We start from the raw sequence: 16,486 nt of genomic DNA, 5'->3' as shown, positions 1-16,486 counted from the left end.
CCACCACCACAGTAACTCTGTATAGTGCAAGAAACCCTTGGACTGGATTTGCATAGTAAGTGCCCCATTTCACCAAAGAGACTCATTTCCTCCAGGTCCGAATGCCTGGGACTTATAGGCATCCAAAGTTCACAGGCTTTGTGCATGTTGTCAGGAGAGACAAGTCCCTGGAGAAGGACATCGTGCTTGGTAAAGTAGAGGGGCAGTGGGAAAAGAGGAAGACGGTGGGCAAGGTGACACGGTGACTGCTTCCATAGGCTCAAGCATATGAACAGTTGTCAGGTTGGCACACAACGGTCAGCGTTTTGTTCTGTTGTACAGTCACTGTGAGGCAAAACGGACTCAGCAGTACCTAACAACACCAACAACGACAACACAGTTCAGAGGTCATTTTCTAGAGTTTCCTCGTTGGCAATATGAAGCACTTGAGCTTTAGGACTGGAAACTGATTCGGTGAATCTGGTGAGAAATTAGGCTTGATTGTAAAGTATTGTGGTGGGAACAGAGAGAAGGGCCAGTACTGAAAGCTGCCAAAAAGACCAGACAGAGTAGCCTGGAGTGTAGGACAACTGTGGGAAGTATAGGCATGGCAGACACATAGGACTGACTGCCAGCTGGACCTATGTTTTTGAGAAACATTCATAACTGTGCAATAGCTTCCTTTTTTGGTGAAATGTAGATACGCATTTTACCTCCTAGGGCTTTAATGAGGCTTACATGAGAAAATACTTAAAGTACACTGAGGTCATTAACTGGTTCATATTCACATTCAGCGAAGTGGGCCTTGTGGTGGTGGTGGTACTGATGGTCATGGGGAATAACAGAATCGGTGATGACTCCCAAGTTTCGGCCATGCGACCCCGTGAGCTGGAGAAGACAAGAGCGAGCACAGATGGCTTCCTTTGGCTTTGTTATGTTTGAAGTGCTTATGAGACGATCCAGTGTGGATGTTTGATATTTGTGTGGATTCTGGAATCTGGAGCTCAGAGATGAGATCTAAACAGGGCACAAGCCGAAATTTGATCCTTCACTACCACTTAAACCTGCTTTCCCCCTCACAACCTTCCACCAGCATTGACTATCACAACTCTCCCAGAGTTGTGGAGGGTCAACTTTAACGAGCAAGAGAAGGCTGTGGGGCAGGTCAAGTGTTACAAGTGTGTTGCAAAGATATCTGATCATTTTAAATTCTTGAAAAAAATGATTTCCAGTTGACCATATCACCTTACAAGGAAAAGAAACTACTAATTCAACATGCATTTATATCAAGGCCTTAAAAAATGCCCAAGATAAACATCATGTCTCTCCCACACTCTCCACCCCCATTTGGTTGGCTTTCCCCCCTTTTATGTTATTACCATGGGAGCTCCACTGGTGCGATTGGGTAAGTTTGAATCGCTGCCCACAGGTCAGTGGGTCCAACCTCCCAGCTGCTCCATGGGAGAAACAGGAGAATAAATGCACTCGGAGAGTTCTAATTTGAAGCCAATATTCTACTGACAGCAAATTATTGTTAGGAATGAATAACCACCACACTTATTTTTAAATTAGAATGTTCTCTTAACGTAAGGAAATCCAGCCCAGCATCAAGCCCCAGCTCAGATGCCCGCTTCTGCTGTCGGCCTTCCTGACTTTTCCAAGCAGGCCTTCCTCGCTCCTTTCTCTGTGTTTAATTGTCAATACCTGGACAATCTCTAGATATTGCTCTGTAATGTAATTATCTGCAGGTCTGTATCATTTGTTCTACTTGCTGCTAGTTTCCTGAAGGTGGGAACTGTGTCTTATATGCATCATTATATCACATCAAGTAGCTTTGCAATGTTTACTCCAATATCAACCAGTACAGCTCTGAATGGCACTTCAGGAAAGACAATTTATTAGTGGAATGAATATATTCAATTTGTTTGCCTATCCTATGAGCTTACATACTTTATGTCTTTACTCTTAATTGAGATTCTGAAAAAAATCAATTTACATTTCCCTCCTACTTGAAAGCCATTTATTTTCATAATTGAGACTATAACTCCAATGAGTTGAGCGTAAGGGCTCTTTAGACTGGCAACTCTCTATCTTTCAAAAATACTTGTGTGCATTTTTTAAAATACAGGCATCGTCACAATGGACTGTTGCTGCACTTCCAAATACTTTCTGCAACGTCATACCTTTCAGACTATTTTGGCATTACTTAGGCTACTTATTTCAAAGACAGGCCCTTCACCCCTCCGCATGTTGGCTTCCCATCCTTTATGATGCCGTTCACGCTTCCTCTCCAGAGCCTGTCCTGACGTCTTTCCCGCTCTCTCCTCCCTGCAGAGAAATCCCTTCTTGTGTATTCCTTTAATACCCCGTACACCTGCCATGGCTGTCTTTGTCAGGAGACTATAAATAATTTCAAAGCAGAAACTGTGTACTTAAAGAGCTAGCAGTGTAGTGGTGGAGCGAGATAAAGAAAATAACTATGACATGTATGTATGTATATAGAAATATGGACATAATTTATGCTGGAGGTATGTACGGTAGATGATACTGCAAACTCAATATAATGATCTCAAGGAAATCTGCGAGATAGTTACATTTAAGCTGAGTCTTGAAGTCAGTCAAGATATAAGTCTGGCTAGCAAGGGGGAAAATGACATTCCAATAGGAGTGTGGAGGTATTAGGGATTGTTATTTGCTGGGAAATGAGTGTGTTTGTAGGTGTGATTTGAGATGAAGCTGATGGTGCACGCAAGAGTTAGGTCATGGAATGTGGTGCAGAATGTCAGGGCCAGACTTTGAACTAGTGTGATGGTCTAGCTGAACATGTGGGGAAGGCAAATAGGAGACTGGTTTATGGGACCCTTCTAATGCAGTTCAAGCTTGGAGGAAAGTGTACACTACTGAAGCAGGGAGACTTTCGTTGTCACTTATTTAACTCGTCTCTTATGATGAACTTGTAGATTGCTTCCAAAAACTATTTTTGGATTCCAAAATTTTGTATAAGTTCTTCATCAGACAAACTTGAAATAATTTAAAAATGAAAACAAATAAACAGAATGATATGTGCCCGGAAGGTCAAAATAACAAATGGCTTTCATCATATAAAGCTATGAATTGTTATAAAGCTAATTATCTCTATTTTTAAAAAAATTAAATTTTTAAACAAAATTTACATTTTTGTAATGTAAATAGGAGGGGCTTCAAAATGAGGGAAAAAATGAAATCAATGGAATTTTTCAAGAGACTTTTTGAAGCCGCCTCACTCCACCCTGCACATCCATTCTTGGCTTATTTGTCTCTCCTTAAACTTAGCAACTCGTGGAGGAAAGGCTCGCCACCTCTTCTTCTTTATGTCCTTAATCGTTAGCACAGCGCTGTAGACACTGGGGCTTCTGTTCTAAACCCAGCCACTGTAACCGCCTGATTGCATTCTTACCGTTCTCAGTGCCTTGTTTGAAGTTTCTCATTTAATCCTCCCAGTAACATTATGCGTAGGCATTAACCATGTGGATTAATTGTTTTTGTAAGTAAAAAATGGTAATGTTATCAAGTCCTGACAGTTCAGTGGTCCCCACTTGCAAGCGCAGAGAAGCTGGACTCTGTGCATGGTCTAAATTTGTCTGTGGTTCCTCTTCATCGGATTCAGGTTAAGTCGTTTCCCACCAAGAATATTACATGGGTTATTATGTGTTACAGTATTTCCATTCTTCACGTCAGTTCCATTATTGCTGATGCTACCTTTAGTGACTTGGATAAATCCACCAGATATATTTCCCAGGAAAGCACATTTTATTCTTTGTCATTTGTAAGTAAACAGTGAGATTATACACTGAAATTGCTTGTATGTCCACTTTGCTTATGAATTTTCATCCCATGAGATTTATTTAACATCTATGGATAATCTGCTCAAATCAGTTATTTCAGTGCTGGTTGCAAAATGCTGCTTTTCAAGTTCTGTTATTCGTTCTACAAATTACTTGGCATTCTTCAAAGCTCAGCCCCTCCTTTTTTCCATCACTTAAGACTCATGGGTTTTTAAAACTCATTTTTCCTCACTTGCTTTTTCTGGGAGCTCTGATGATATAATTGGTTGTGGGTTGGACTGCTAATCACAAGGTCAGCAGTTCGAACCCACAAACACCTCTGCAAGAGAAAGATGAGGCTTTCTGTTCCTGTAAAGACTTACACATTTGGAAACCCAAGGGAACAGTCTGTTCTGGCCTGCAAATGTAGAATCACTATGAGTTGGACTAGTGATGGCAGTGGAATCCTTTTTCTTCTGCTCCGATTGGCTCAAATTTGGCCCATGGTGACCCCTCTACGCCAGCTTCTATGATCTTTTCATGTTTCCAGCATTCTGGAAGTAACTCCTTGCTTTTGGCAATAGCAAAATATTCCAGCCTCCCTACTGTGCCCTGCCCAGATTCTTCTTGTTAGGGATTTGAATTTATAAACAAAGATCGTGGACTAGACATGCTCATTGCTACTGTCATCCGATTTTAAATAAACATTACTTGGAACTTTCGAATAACTAATAATGCTTGTTAATTAATTAGTCTAAAGCCTGCTTTTTTAGGACAGGGAAAATGGAAATAAAATTCCAAATATGAGTAAATGACATTATTGTTCAGAGGAAGGTTTTCTTGTTTTTTAATGGAAAGGGATATTGCTTAATTGTGATAAATAAAAGTTGGCTTGAGATGTAAATACAGTAACTCATTTTCCCTTGGATCACTTCAGAAATTAGTAGTTACCTTATGAGAAATTAAGGAGATATTTGAATATCTGTGTGGATTGGAGGCTCCCAAAGCAGAGTGGCATCATCAGACAGCCCCTGACAGACACTACGTGGACCAGAGGCCTTTACTTATGCTCACTGCATGCTCTCAATCACTAATTGATGGATTGACAGTATTTGGCTCTACGTTATGGATAGTCAAGTTCTTAATGACAACAATATCAGATAAAATGTGAGCCCTGAAGCCAAATAAGAATAATAATTTATCGATGTAACCCTGCCTCAGAAGAGAGAACAACCTTTCAGTTCATTAATGGTTAGAAAACGGACATTTGTACAAACAGTCGACAAAGAGATTTATTTTAAAGCATTCTGGCAAGGCTGTATTAAGTTTTGGGGTGTTTTTTCCCCCAGTTACTGATTGTGTTCTTAATTGCAACGTTTCCGTCCTGACAATGCAATTTAAATACCCTCAGGCCTTTAATCACGATTGACTGTTCTCTGTGCTTTACTACATCCTTGCCTGCTCAGGGCGTTACTATTAGCTCACCCTCCTCACCAAATCCACGCCAAATGATGGTCTTGCTGACCGTCTTTCCAACAACCAGAGGAACCAGTGAACTGCATGTGGAATCAGGATAAGAAATTTTTACTGAAACTCACAGGCACTTACCCTTCTTTGCTCTCTGGTGGTAAAATGTGGGTAATCTCTGCCTCTCTCCTGCCTTATATGGGTCTTGTGAGACTAAATTTCATCAATCATATGAAATGGGTTTGCTTTCTGTATTCCTGCAAGCATTTAAATAGGTAGTATTTTATAAGGATAACAATCAAAGAGACACTTTTAATTTGTTGGGTCTTTTTGGTTGTTGTTGCAGCACGACTTTAGATTTAGTCATAGGATAATTAATTCCTCTCTAGCTGGTGACATTAGGATCCAGGGTATTGGGCAAGTTGAACTTGTTTTCCTCTGGAGATCTTAGATGGTTGACTTGTTTCCTCTGATTTTTGTTTTACCTGTCATATAAGACGACTGTAGGTGCTTTCAAAGAGAGACCTGCAAAATTCTACCTAAGATTCCATTCATCCAGCACTGGGTTATTTCATTCTTCTTTCAACCATAGTCCCTCTCCAAAGGCCAACAGTTCTCTGGAAAAAAATCATCATGGTGCTGTTGTCCTGTGCCCTTCAAATGAGTGTGTGCACCGTATCTGAAATCAGTGAAACGCGCCGCTTGTACGGAGCGAGCGCTGTTAGCATTCCCCAACTTGGTCTCTCTCCAGTCATTCTTCCGCCCCACCGTGCCTGCACTGTTACCACCGTTGTTTCGGAGTTACACCCCTGAGGAAAAAGGGTCTCCTTCCTGCTTCTCCTGCTGCCCTGTCTGAGTAGCCAGACACACTGACAACATTCCCCAGCCAGCAGTCATTGCAAATGATCCCTTGACCTCCAAAGACCATGTTATTTACATTTCAGAATCAGTCTCAAGTTATAACAGCACCTGAATCTGGTCAATTTTTGTCTTTGTCACATCAGCTGCTTGGCTTCTCAACCTGTCCTCAGAATTTTAAAACAATATTGGTGCTTAACTACCATTGTGGGCCATTTACATAAGAAACATAATAGAGAACTGATTTTGCATAACTTACTCAATTACTCACTTCTCATACCACTGTTAGAAAACACTGCCCACATCTCAGAATAACGATTTTATCAGTTACAACAAATTTTGAAGATTAACATTTTAGATTGCAGAAGATCAGATGTCTGTCCTAAAGGTGAAGGAGCAATGCTTGCCACTTTGTGCTAGTTAAAACAGTGACTTTGTGGCTGCTTTAAGGACATTGTGGAGGTTATATTGCAGGGATGGTTGAGGGCATGGTTTGCGAGTGTGATGTGCCCATTTGGGCTTGGTTCTGGCAACCTGTTTTAGCGGGGAAGGCGGGGCAGAGGGGGCAGGGGCAGTTGTCTGTCATTCATTGACAATCTCTGACCCTCATGTGCCTTCTGTTGACTGAAATGCCAAACAATGTGTGGATATCAGGGTAGTCAGTCACCAAGAATGGCCCAAACTTATTTTTAATGAGCTTGATCGGGGGTCTGCAAATTTTTGAGATGGAAGAGCCAATCCTGTCCCTCATGACAATTTAAGAATTATTCGACCACTATCATGACCCATTTCTACCTTACGAATCCAGCTAGACCAATGTACATACATTGGTACAGACAAGAGCTCTCAACACATGGAATCCAAGATAGATAACCCCCTCAGGCACAATAGTGGGAGCAACAATACCATAAGGGTAGGGGAAAGATGGGGGGCTGGGAGAAAAGGAAACTGATCACAAGGTTGGATATATAGCCCATACGCCCAGGGGGACAAATAATAGAAATATGGGTGAAGGGAGACAACAGGTGTTGTGAGATACAAAATAACAATAATAATATATAGTTGATTAAGGATTTATGCAGGTGGTAGGGGAGGAAAGGGAGGGGGAAAAAGAGGAGCTGACACCAAGGGCTCAAGTAGAAAGAAAATGTTTTGGAAATGATGATGGCAAACAACATATGTACAAGTGTGCTTGATAATGATGGATTATTATAAGATCTGTAAGAGCCCCAAATAAAATGATTAATAATAATAAAAAAGCTAACCTTAAATATATGTATATATCAATAACCAAAAAAAGAAAAAAGAATCATTCGAGAGCCATCACTATTTTTAAACGAACAAATGAAATCATTGTTATCTGAATAATATAGAATTTTTCAGTTTTACTGTAAGACTCACATGTGTGTATCGAACGAGCCACATATAGCTCTCGAGCCACAGTTTGCCGACCAATGATGAAGGTCAAAGAGGCAATCCGTTTTTTTCTGATGAACTTGCAGCACCATTAGATGCATTGCTCCTTTAAAGCAAGGGTACCCCTGTTTTTTAAGTGTTTCCCAAAGACCTCTAAAAACAAGTCACTTACACATTTGTTTGCTCACCTGCTGTCCACAGAGCAATGCAGGGTGTGGAGGCGGGTTTGTGTTGGCCTCTGAGAGCTCACGTTACTGTGGAGTTCAGTTAGCAGAAGGTGGACCCATTCAACAAGTTGGGAACCCTGCTTCTCTCCTGCCAATATATGTGCTTTTCTTGGTGCTGAGTGACAATAATGATAATAACTTTTATTTTTACCATTCTCAGGGCTCCTTTTTAGAGTATTGCCTATTCTAAGAATAGCCTTAGTTGTAGATATGAAGTTTTCTGCGTATTCCCATGACGATGTGCTTCGTTGTTGTCAGGTGCCATGAGGTCAGTTCTGACCCATAGCAACCCGAGGCGCCCCAGAACGAAACACTGCCCGGTCCTGCACCGTCGGCACAGTGGTCCCTATGCTTGAGCCCATTGTTGCAGTCACGGTGTCAGTCCATCTTGTTGAGAGCCTTCCTTTTTTGCTGTCCCTCCACTTTATCAAGCATGATGTCCTTCTCCAGGGACTGGTCTCTCCTGACAGCATGTCTGAAGTACTGGAGACGATGTCCATACTTCTTCCAAGACAGATTTGTTTGTCCTTTGGACACTGCCCTGCTTGGTGCTTTCTGTATTCTTCTCCAGAACCACAATTCAAACACACAGGGCTTTCTTTGTTCTACCTTATTCCGTGTTGTCCAACCTGGTATGGTAGGATATAAACTTGACAGCATTGTATTTCTTTATTAGGATCTACTCACAGGTTTTATAAGAAAACCTTTCAGCAATGTCAGTTTGATATTAAGTATAGACTACAGTCCAGATTCCACTTCATGGGCAATCAATTAGTAATTATATTTGGCTGCAAAAGTAATAGTGCTATATTGCTAGCTTGGCATTTTAGTACTGATGTGGTGACTTGTCCCCACACCCCTCTTCCATTCTGAAACCACCCTCTGTTCCTGAAGGAGCTGTGGTGGCTTCCGTCATGACTTGGGTGTTCCAAAGACAGCCTGGTGGCCCTGGCGAACATTGGAGTGCTAGCCTCCATTCAGTCACCAGCGGCTGCACCGGAGGAAGATGAGGCGATCTCCTCCCACAAGGATTTACAGCCTTGGAAGCCCTGTGTAGCATCACTGTGAGGCAGAATTAACTCAATGACAGTCAATTTGGGGGTTTGGACTTTAGGGGATTCCAGGTAAGAAGACACATAAAAACATACTTTTTAGCCCCCATTTTAAGTAGCAATCCAAAAGTCCCATCCACTAACTTCTATAGTTTTCTGTTGATTCCCAAAGCGTCTAGAACAGTGTTCTACAAACTGGATGGCTTAACTTAATTCTTTCACTGTCCTGCTAGTGTTGGCAGGGCCTTTCTCCTTCACAGATCTGAGGGACAAAACCTTCCTTGTCTCTTTTCGCTTCTGCTAGCTGCTGGCAATTCTTCACAGTCCCTGGCAGTGGATGCATCCGTTCATCCTCTGCTTCAAACTTCACAGGACCTTCTCCCCAGTGTGTGTGTGTGTCTGGGTTCAAATGTCTCTTTTTTAAAATGAGGATGCCAGTCATTTTAGATCTAGGGCCCACTTTAATTCAGAATGACCTCATCTGAACTCATTTACATCTGTAAAGAGACTATTTCCAAATAAGGTCACACTTACAGGTTCTGGGTGAACTTGAATCTTTGAAGCACACTGTTTAACCCACTGTATTCTGCTTGCTAAAATTTAGTTGCGTGGTCACCAATATCTGCCAGAGGGGATCGAGAACCCATTCCCCGCTTCAGAAAATAAAGCCATTGTATCACACAGAGGGAGGAAAACATAAATATGGGCAAATAAACAGCAGTTTCTGCTATCAAGGCCTTTTATGATTGGGCCCTGACCTTTCTCTCAGCCTCAGCTGTTGCTATAAGCATCTTACCAAGGAGCCGACCAGCACACTTGACCTCCATCACCCTTTCCCCCATGTTGGTTAATTCTTGAAAAGCTTTGGTCTCCCATCCTCACTGTCTCTGCCTATTAACCCCTAGTGTGTCCTCAGAGCCCTGTTCCTACCTGACACCTTTCTAGGTCTGAAGTCAGTGATTCCATACTCCCCTCCCTGTGCCCTCTGCTCATAGTCCTGGTCATGATTTTGATAATGCATTATCATTTCATTATTCATTTTTCATGTCCCCTTGTCTTTTATTCTACCAAATTTGCTTAGCAAAGTAGCTTTCCCAAGAGGACTTTGAAACATTTGTGGAAAAATGAAATTAAAAGATAAAATATAAAATTTCTTTCTTAAGATAAACTCCATCAAGGTCAAGACATTTTTTAAAAATGGATGTTACCAACCATTTAGACCTTCCCCTAAAGAACTGAGGGTCCTAGGAATTTTACCAGGTCAGTGTAGTCTTCTTTACATTATTAAAGACAAATGGGGCCCTTTAAGTTTGTTTGTTTGTTTTTTAAGATGAGGAAACAAAATGAAGTCACATGGAGACAAATCAGGAGGGGAAGGTAGATGCCTAATGATTCATCATCCAAACTTTTACAGAAATTTCACTTGTTTGGTAAAAAGGATGAGCTGGAGCATTGTTGTGGCTAAGAACACTCTGAAAGCGTTAGCTGGATTTCCCGGAACACACTCAAAACAAGCAGATGTTATCATGCTTTCGCCCTCCAGAAAGTCAGTAAGCACAATGCCTTAGCCCCCAAACCGTTACCATAACCTTTTCTTTTGCTTTGACTGGACCATGTCTACTTGGTGCCATTGTTTTGAGTGTGCTTGGCCTTCGAGATGTTACTGATAAAGCCCTGTTTAATTTCCTGTTACAGTTCTCCCAAGAAATGTTTCAGAATCTTGATTCCACTTGTTCAAATTCTCCATCAAAAGCTGTGCTCTTGTCTGTAGCTTATCTGGCTACAACAGTTTGGGTACCCATTAAGCAGAAAGTTTGCTGAATGCTAATTTTTCCTGTTAGGATTAAATAAGATGAGCCAATTGTAGTGGCTTAGGATTCCAGGTGGCATGTGTGTTACAGGTTGGGCTGTAACTGCAAGGTCAGCAGTTTGAAACCACTAGCGGCTCTACAGGAGGAAAAACGAGACTTTCTATTTCCATAAAGAATTATAATCTCAGAAACTCACAGGATAGTCCTCTGCCCTACAGGGGGACTGTGAGTCTGACTCCATGGCAGTGAGTATAGTTGTTGCTAGTGTTAGCTTAGCTATTGTTTGTGATCTTTATTGTTGGTCCTCTTCAATTAGGATACAGACAAGATGGTTTCCTTACAAATGAATGTTGATTATCTGCTAATGCAGGCATCATCTTCAACGTCATCTTGTCTCGACTTAACTCAAGTTATCCATTTGAAAACTGCTCATTTCTTTGGAGGCAATGTCCTCGTCAGCGTCTCATAAAGCACCAATGACTTCACCATTCAACCATTCAACCATCCAAACCTCACCATGAATTAGGGGTTTTGTTCTTGCTTCAATTCTAGCAGTATCCCTGTGCTTTGATAGGGAATCTTTTCACACGGATATCTGAACCCTTCTTAGGCCCTCAAACTAGGTGCTGGTCAGGCACTTTTAGCAAGTTTGTTGTTGTTCGGTGCCATCGAGGCAGCTCTGACCCAGAGTGACCCTGTGCACAACAGAAGGAAACGCTGCATGCTCCTGCAGCATCCTCTCAATTGTTCCTGTGCCTGAGCCCATGGATGCAGCCACTGTGTCCATCCATCTCATCCAGCACCTACTTCCTTTTTGTCGCACATCCACTTTGACAAGCATGACGTCCTTCTCCAGGGACTGGTCTCTCCCGATAAAATGCCCAAAATATGTACGACAAAGTCTTGCCATCCTTGCCTGTAAGTAGGACTCTGGCCTTACTTCTTCCACTGACAGATCAGTTTGTCCTTGCTGCTGCAGTCCCTGGTACTTTCAATAGTCTTCTCCTGCACCACAATTCAAATGCATCGGTTCTTCTCTGGTCTTCCTTATTCAATGACCAACGCTCACATGTTTGTGTGAAAGTGTTAGCAAATTTGTGTGACATTCGAGTTTTTTGAAATCCATGCACAGATTCTTATAAAAATGAATTTTCCATGACCTTATCTACCAAAATGTCTAGCCCCTTTCTATGATCATCTATACCAAAATGTTCAATGCATCTTTACTGAATTCAATTTCAGACAAAATCTAGCAAAATTGTAGGAGAACGTACTGTTACGCAGCATTTTTTCCTAAGAGTTCTGCTTGTAAAAGAAAAAAAAAAAGATAACCACCTGTGTGTAACCTACCACTTTTACTAGCGTCTAAGTGTAGTTGGTCACTTGAGTTGATTGTCAGAGTACAAAGAGCAATTTGCTTTAAAATCCTGACTTCATAAACAGGTAAGAAACATTAACAGTCTTGACCTTTTGGTATGTGTGCTTTTGATGTGCCCAAGATTAGGCACAGCACTGAGTAAAAACAACACTAAAAGGAAGAGTGGCAGTGAAGCAAACTTTTGTTCTATAAATACCTAGCCTCACTAGAAATGCAAGCTCATTAATTTGGTCGGAGGTGGGTAGGTGGGGGCCAGGGGTGCAAATGGCAGAATAGCCTAGGAGTCTCAAGTCTAATTGCTTCATAAAGGTCCTCTTCTAAATACTTTTTTTCCCTATATGTTTAAATGATATTTTCTATACTACATTTTTTGCATATTTGCATTTTTAAGAGCTATTAAAAAATATGAAAATTCTTGGGGAGGTGTTAAATTATTTGACTTACATTCAATTATTTGGAGATGTTTGTGTTTTATTTTACAATATAACACTCTGGCTACCTCAACAATGCTTGATTCATTCAGAGTGTATTCAAATCTAAAAGATCAAGATTTGTGCAACATTTCTTTTTAAAGAATTTTAACACTTAACCATTTTAAAAGTAATTTCTTGGTTAGGGTCACATAAAGAATTGTTTTTAGATCATGTTTTAAAAACTAGATATAAATGTTCTATCAGATACACAGTTAATTAAAGAGTAATCTTTTAAGTCTTTCTGGACAGTTCATTTCTTTTTTCAATTCTGATCAACATTGCTATTCTTTGAATTTGATGATATGTCTACAAGTGGGCTTTACCAGTTTCCAAGTATATTTCTCAACCCTTTACACTCTGTGCTTTTGTCTGCATGCTTTTTAATTAAAACCTATCCAGCAGTACTATGGATTGGTAGGAGTGAAGGATCCATTCGGGGTGACAAGCAAAATCACAAGCAGAGCTTAGAGAGTATAATTGGCACATGAAACCTGGGGCGCACCAGGTGAGGGAAGGGCTGGTGAGAGTCAGTGAGGAATTGTAGAAAACAGCCAAGGCAGCAGACACATCAGTTTCAGGAGAGAGTGATGGTTTTGAAAGAAAGGACATTTGAGATTTGTCAAAGAGGAAATTGGTTCCCTACCCCAGTTTGGAGAAGATCATGAGCTAATATGAGAACATGCAAGGCTCAAAGATTTTAAAATTCAGTGTCATTCATGAGCCTTTTCCTTTAGCTTTCAGGGTCTTTGGCTCCTCCTTCATGATTACCGAACCTGTTTCTTCAGTAAATCACGCCTTCCTCATGCCAGACCTGAATGATTCCATTGCTCTTTCTGCCTATGAGGGTTACTTGTTGGGATGATACCCAGAAGGTCAGTAGTTCAAAACCACTAGCCACTCTGAAGGAAAAAGATGAGGCTTTCTACACCCTTATAGATTTACAGTCTCCGAAACCCTCTGGAGCAACCCTGCCCTGTCCTAAAGGATCACTCTACGTTGGAATTGAGCGTTGAGTCTCTCTTCTTAGCATCCTACATATCATCACCATTCTAATATTCCTAGAATTTTGATTTTTACCAGGTAGTTCTCTTGAGAGTTATGAACTTCCCATTTCTATGGAGTTAATTGGAAATTTAGGGAATATCATCACCTGATATCACTTACTTATGACTGCCTTGCTCGCTTCCCCCAGCAATTACCCTCCTCTTTAGCTTGATAAGAAGAGGAAGCTCGTGGCTCTTGCAAAGGTTTTCAGCCTCAGAAACCCTACATCGGTTTACCACCAGTCAGAATTGACTCCATGGCCATGGCTTGGATATTTTTGGTTTGTTTTGGATAGCTTGATAAGTGTCTCCATGATCCTTACGTAAACAATGTTCTATCTCGTGGCGTGATTCTCCTTGTTTAGGGCATTCTTCTCCCTTCTGCCCATCCATGTTTTAAGATCCAGCTCAGGCATCTTTGGCATGGCGTTCTCTACAAATCCCTGTGGGTTTCTCAACTTGACTTTTTTTCTTAAAACATAAATGTGCCATCTGTTTTGTTCATAAATAAATGGCTTGAATTGAAAAGCTGGGGTGGTTTTGCCTCTTCATCTAGATTGTAGTTCCTTGACCAAAGTGTCCAACTCATGTTCATTTCTTGTAGTACCTGACATAGTATGATGGCTATTTTTGCAATAGAGCAAGATTTACCAGTCATGGCCTCATGACATTTTGGGCTAGGTAATTTGTTCTTGTTGGGTGGCTGTGTGAACATTTTAAGATGTTTAACAGCACACACACCCCTCCTAACCAGCCTTTATCCAGTAGATGCAAGTAGCACCCCTTCCTAAGTTGCAGTAACCAAAAAAAAAAAATTCTAGGTATCATCAAATGTCTCCTGGGGAGCAAAAATTCACCCAGCTGATTATTGAAACAGTGGAACCATACCTGTTTTATGAATCTAGTATAGAGTGCTTTAAATCATTGGTGTATAGAGTAGACAAAACGACTTCCAAGTGACTGAAGACATAGGAAAAGCCCGAGAGATGCTGTAAAGCATTTTAAGGTCCTTTTGGAAACATAACTCGTTGACAAAGAGCAGCAATATTAAACTGAGCATTTTGTGCTTTGTATTTGCCATGCTCAACCACAATAGGAGGAGCCCGGGTGGCCTAATGGTTCTGCACTGGACTGCTAACTACAAGGTCAGCAGTGCAAAACCACCACCTGCTCCTTTCTATTCCCTCAAACAATGGCAGTTTTGGAACCCCACAGGGGCAGTTCTACTCTGTCTTATAGGGTTGGTTTGAGCCAGAACCAACTCGATGGCAGTGATTTTGGTTTTGGCTTGGTGGTCAACTGCAGAAATGCAATTATAGATCGATAAGCAGTGTGATGCACCTTGAAGTAAAGGGGAGCCCTGGTGGAAGAGTGAGTTAGTCATGTGTTGGGCTGCTAAATGCAAGGTCAGCAGTTTGAAACCATCTACCTCTCCATCTACTTCCTGGGAGACAGATGAGGTTTTCTGCTCCCATAAAGATTTAGAGTCTTGAAACCCACAGAGGCAGTTCTACTTGATGAGTTTGGTTTGATGTGAAGGTACGGATGATCAATATGATAGTAGAAAAATTCTTAAAGTTCCCAAAAATGTTGGGGCTGAGTGTTTATTTCATTTTGTGTTCCCTTATGTTCAGTAATACCATTTTCAATAACATATTTGCTATAGAATTTAACTTGAAATTTATCTGGATTTCACATCTAATGTCATTAGAATAAAAACTATTTTTTGAAATGTATTGGGAGAGTAAATGTGGAATTATGGATACAAGTAATTGTTAAGCTATAAGTAACTTGACTATCAGTAATATTTATACATAGTCATACATATATGGGTACTTAAGTCATTATTAGGATATCATCCTTAATTTTAGCAAATTGTCTAGGTTTAAGTGACACACACGTGCACACACACATACATATGTATATATATATATGGTTGTGTGTCGTTTAGGTAGTGCTTATCATTTTGCATGAACCGTAATTTTATATCTTTCTGCTACCGTGTTGTAAGTTGTTTTTTATATTTTCCTTTCATTATTAAGCTCGTAAACTGCTGACAGAGACGCTCTGTGGCTGATGCGCTGCTGATATAAAATCACGTGGGTGCTCTCTTTTCACAGCTGTGTGCCAACCCCAGTGCAAACATGGCGATTGTGTGGGGCCGAACAAGTGCAAGTGCCATCCTGGATACTCCGGGAAAACCTGCAATCAAGGTAAGAAACAGCCTGGCACAAAGCCACAATCTCACTCCATCCCTGTTCTTGCCAAGGCTGAACCATGGTAAATTCTCATCCTTACAGGGTCTGGTAGGGCTATTTTTCTCAAATATGTGAGCTACCCTTTTGTGAATAGGTAAAAATATGATGAAAGTAAATGTTGTTCAATTGTTTTCATCAAAGAACAATAAAAATACCATCTTAATCTTAATCTCTACGACTAATTAAAAAAGCTATTTTGAAGAGAGTGTCTACAACAGGAAAGGTAGCTTTGGGCATTACTTGTGCTTCCTTGAACTAATTGAGTGGCCTTAGGCACATTGGTAATCTTTTCGAACCTCAGTATTTACTTTAGGTAAAACCCCATTATAGCAGAAGGCAGGTAGGTTTGCCTTTAAATTTGATGTTTCTTCAAACTCTGAGAACTTTGATTTCATTATGAAATTTCGCTCCATGAGGGGACCAGTTGAAATGTTCTTTTAAGAAATACGTCATTGAATGATTTAACAAATTATATTTCATTGGCATAAGTTACTTATAAAAGCACACATTTATTTAACACTCATCCTGTCCCAGGTATTTCACATATTGAATCAGCACCCATCCTTACAGCAACATTAAGAAATTAAAAAAAGAAAACCTCTCTAAAACTCACTGCCAGTGAGTCCATTCTGAGAAGAGAGATGTTGCTTATATAATTATATTAAAAATAATAACTTATACATCATTGTTCCAGTTTTCAATTGAAAATACTGGAGCCTAA

At 40.6% G+C, this 16,486-nt stretch overlaps 1 protein-coding gene across 4 annotated transcripts in view; it reads left to right on the top strand.

The window, feature by feature from the left end:
- The window catches only part of NPNT (nephronectin), a 76,695-nt gene that overhangs the window by 19,608 nt on the left and 40,601 nt on the right, over positions 1 to 16,486 (top strand). For all 4 annotated transcript variants that reach the window (XM_045284264.1, XM_045284263.1, XM_004703294.2 and 1 more), the window contains one exon: positions 15,628 to 15,720. In XM_045284264.1, the coding sequence (XP_045140199.1) occupies positions 15,628 to 15,720 (93 nt within the window). The remainder of the gene's footprint in view (positions 1 to 15,627; positions 15,721 to 16,486) is intronic.

The sequence above is a fragment of the Echinops telfairi genome, unplaced genomic scaffold, assembly GCF_000313985.2.
Source record: "Echinops telfairi isolate 266 unplaced genomic scaffold, ASM31398v2 ScPeMD7_7468;HRSCAF=8506_0, whole genome shotgun sequence".
In the NCBI taxonomy this organism is placed as follows: domain Eukaryota; kingdom Metazoa; phylum Chordata; class Mammalia; order Afrosoricida; family Tenrecidae; genus Echinops; species Echinops telfairi.
Note: the sequence above shows the minus strand (reverse complement) of the source record. Positions and strands in the feature narration are given on the sequence as shown.